Genomic DNA, 3,599 nt, shown 5'->3' on the forward strand with positions numbered 1-3,599 from the left:
TAATAAATTGAGTTTGGGTCATTCAAGCGGGCTTTCTAGGTAAAAAGGATGTTTGATTAAAGACAGTACTTAGAAGATTGGATTTGCTTCTGCAAAGTGCTCAGTTAGTTCTCTTTTTCCTGTTCTCATCAATGATTTGACCCTATATGGCCAAATTACCTAGGACAAATTAGTGCTTAGCTATTGGAAAAATCACCAAGCCCAGAAAAAAACACTAAAATGTTCCCAACTAACAGTAGCTAAACATGTCATTTCCACATGCAAAGATCAATTTATAAACTGGACACTGTTAAAGAAAAACTCTTTTTCTGAAGAGAAAGAACATGACCTATGAAGTCAGACAGTCCCTATTTCTTGCTCTTGACTCTACTGGGTAACCAATGAGCTGTTCCGAGATGCCCACATCTGTGAATTGAACTAATCATATCAATCTCATAAAAGATTTAATGATATAATGCATGTAAAACAGTAGAGGTCCTAGCATATAATCCATGCCCCACAAACATTAACCATTCTTATTAATTGATACTATTTCTCAAGGTAGAAATGTATTCAGTGATGGAAAGTTTTTACAGAGATGGCTATTACATACATAATATTTATATTATATAGATTTGTTGAGACCTACAATACTATGTTAATACATTACAAATATATTATCTGCATCAAATATTAGTGTATGAATTCAGTGATTCAAAGGTACAGTATTGTTAAGTGAAATATAGTATTTTCTATTCTCAAAAATTAATGCTAAATCTACCTTTATCTTTCAAGTGTGGCTTCAATATTCTTTTGAAAATTAGAGATCCCAAAATATCAGGTTTTCAAAAACTCTTTACAAGTTAATAAAAATGAAACCAAAAAAATGGAGAATAGTGAAAAAATATCAAATTAATATAAAAGAAAAATTTATTAATACAAAGGATATAAAGCAGATAATATACATAGTCACTTAAACTGGAAAAATGTAGATATAAACTTTCAAACTGGATGAACAATTGCATCAAATTTGGGGGAAACACAAAGATATCATATTTCTATACCTTAGCAAAACCGAATAAAAATAGAATAAGTAAAAAATTTATCTTGACAACTGAGATGACAATTTTGACGTAGGAATCCACATAGGAGAAGATGGAGTTCATAAAGTACAGTTTGTTTTTATTTTTTGGAGAGCAAACAAAACAATACATTATTTTCCTGTCCTGTTATTTACATTGATAAAAACCCAAAGTCTTTATTTAAGTAGTTATTAAAATATTCACATACACATATGATTTCTTGTCAAAATGCCTCTTTCCCCAACCACAAAAATTTAAGAGGAAGAAAATTTTTCACTTTCCTGAAGTCTTTCATGTTTACATAGATCCCAGTTTTCTCTTTCTTCTTAGCATAGCTCTGGAAAGCCATTTGAATGCAAAGCCTCTTAACAGAATATCTGCCTTTTAAAAAATGTTCATTTAATATACAAGAAAAGGAAGGCCTCTAGGGAAAAAGTATAAAGAAGCTAGGAAAACAGGATATCAAAAAGCCATTTAGTTTCCTTTATACAGCTGATTAAAGCCTTCTTTTTAATCTTCATTATAAATCAAGTGCATTAATTGCTAAGCTGTTTTTAAACATTTAATATTAACCATCTTCAGCCTTATCCCCGAGTTCCCTAAAAAGCAATAGTTGAATTCTATTTATTCAGTGTAATGGATCAGTGTTTCATTTAAAATACAACCATATAAGCCTGTCTCTATTTATGTGAGATATAAACGTCACTCTCATCTACGTACAGAATGCTGTCATAGAGAAATCACAGTTATAAAATAATAGTCATTAACAATGTCATTTTGAAGTAACTGATAAAAGGAAAAGACGCATGAACCATTTTAGAAAACTGACTGCACTTCCTAAAACCATCAAAGCACTGTGTATCTCATTATTCTGCTGAAACGGCTTATAGAATCATAAATAGCTGATGCACAGTTCCTGCAATTAATGTTCAGCACTTAAGAATGGCAAGTCAATGTTCCTTTAGGTTCCATTTTTGGAAAATAGTGGACATTTTAGTCATTTGCATGGGTTTAAAACATACACACAACTACACATACTGACTTTTGGAGTACACGCTTGGTGACTTCTTTTCCACGTGATAGCTTTTTGGGGGTGTGCGATGGGAAGGTATGGAGTATCTGTAGCTACTGCTCTTTTCCTCGCCACAAGAAGCACAGCAGAATATAGCCCCTCCAGCCAACAGCACCAGCGCCGTGGTCCAGCCTAGGTAGAGGGCTTCTCCAAGCTCACGTTTTTGGCCGTTATCCACTATTGGGTTATAGAAGTCACTGATGATGTAGTTGGCAACCCAGCTCACAGGGATGAGCACCACCAGACCTGTGATAATGAACATGATTCCAGCCACGAGCAGGACATGACCCTTCGCCTTGTCGTCGTCCCCAGTGCACCGGGTGCACTTCATGCCCAGGATGGCCGTCATGAAAGCCAGGAAGGACAGCACGGAAGCAGCACACATGAGTCCTCTGGATGCCTGTAGGTCCGGAGACAGAGCCAGCAGGGAGTCATAAATTTTGCACTGCATTCTGATGTTAGCTTGCCTTATGCAATTCATCCACAGTCCTTCCCAGATGGTTTCAAAGACCACAATGTTGCTTCCAATGAAGGCAGACACTCTCCACTGAGGCATGATGGTGACAGCCACTGTGCCCACCATGCCAACACCACCAAGCACCAGTCCGGCGTATTGCAGGGCAGAGGTAGCCATCCCCCTCTGGGATGAGTTTGGCTGACTGGACTCCCGAGCTAGCAGGACTGCTCTGAAGCAAGGTGCTCTGTGCCCCAGGAGAGAACAGTTTTCCTCTAGCAATGAACTCAGAACCCAGTGGTTTGTCAAATAAGCACGGCTTTGCTACTTCCAGCTAGGTTAGATCCAGTGTTGACTGGCTGAGCCCCCCCCCTCCCCACCATTAACAGGTAAACTTACAAATCAGGTGGGGCAACTTTCTTGGCCAATAAGGGGGATGGTAACCAGGTGTGTCTAAACCAACAAGAGATACTTGGAACGGCTGGACTTGCACATAAACATTCTTTGTACTTCTCAGTGTTCTAAGAAGACAGCGGTATGTTTACCTATAGACATAATTAGGAATGTTTGCACAATCATCAAGAAATGCACCAATCCCTTGTTACATGAAAAGGTACACTTTGTACAGGCAATTCTGAAACTGAGTCACAGCTGCTGTGACAAAGGTATAAAATAAAATATCAGCCTAAGAAATTGGCTAGGGCTTGTCAAGATGCCAAAGTGAAAGGAGAGTAGGGGATTGATAGATTTCTCATACCTGGGGAACCACATTCTTTGGGACACATGGGATCCAAGAGGTTGATTTAATTTGTCTACAACTTCAAAGCAGACTCGGCTGGGGTGAGATCAGGGAACAGAACATGCCAGAGGACGAATAAGGCTCACGTAGTTGTACTTCACGGCACCAAACACATATCATTTCTTTTTATCCAGGAAAACTATCTGTTGGCATTTGAACCTTGATTTACAGTGGGGGGGGGGGGAATGTATAAGAAAAAAATACCTATTGGAA

The 3,599-nt window shown here is 38.1% G+C and overlaps 1 protein-coding gene across 1 annotated transcript; it reads right to left on the reverse strand.

Moving 5' to 3' along the window:
* Nucleotides 1-886: 886 nt before the first annotated feature.
* Nucleotides 887-2,930, reverse strand: CLDN8 (claudin 8). The gene has a single exon (XM_019654940.1). The coding sequence runs from the start codon at nt 2,765-2,767 to the stop codon at nt 2,090-2,092; it is 678 nt and encodes a 225-aa protein (XP_019510485.1). The 5' UTR covers nt 2,768-2,930; the 3' UTR covers nt 887-2,089.
* Between the last annotated feature and the right edge of the window lie 669 nt (nt 2,931-3,599).

The sequence above is a fragment of the Hipposideros armiger genome, unplaced genomic scaffold (assembly GCF_001890085.2).
Source record: "Hipposideros armiger isolate ML-2016 unplaced genomic scaffold, ASM189008v1 scaffold_233, whole genome shotgun sequence".
Taxonomy (NCBI): domain Eukaryota; kingdom Metazoa; phylum Chordata; class Mammalia; order Chiroptera; family Hipposideridae; genus Hipposideros; species Hipposideros armiger.

Bases quoted from the DNA above. Each gene is read 5' to 3' on its own strand.
- CLDN8 (XM_019654940.1), bottom strand. From the start codon at position 2,767: ATGGCTACCTCTGCCCTGCAATACGCCGGACTGGTGCTTGGTGGTGTT.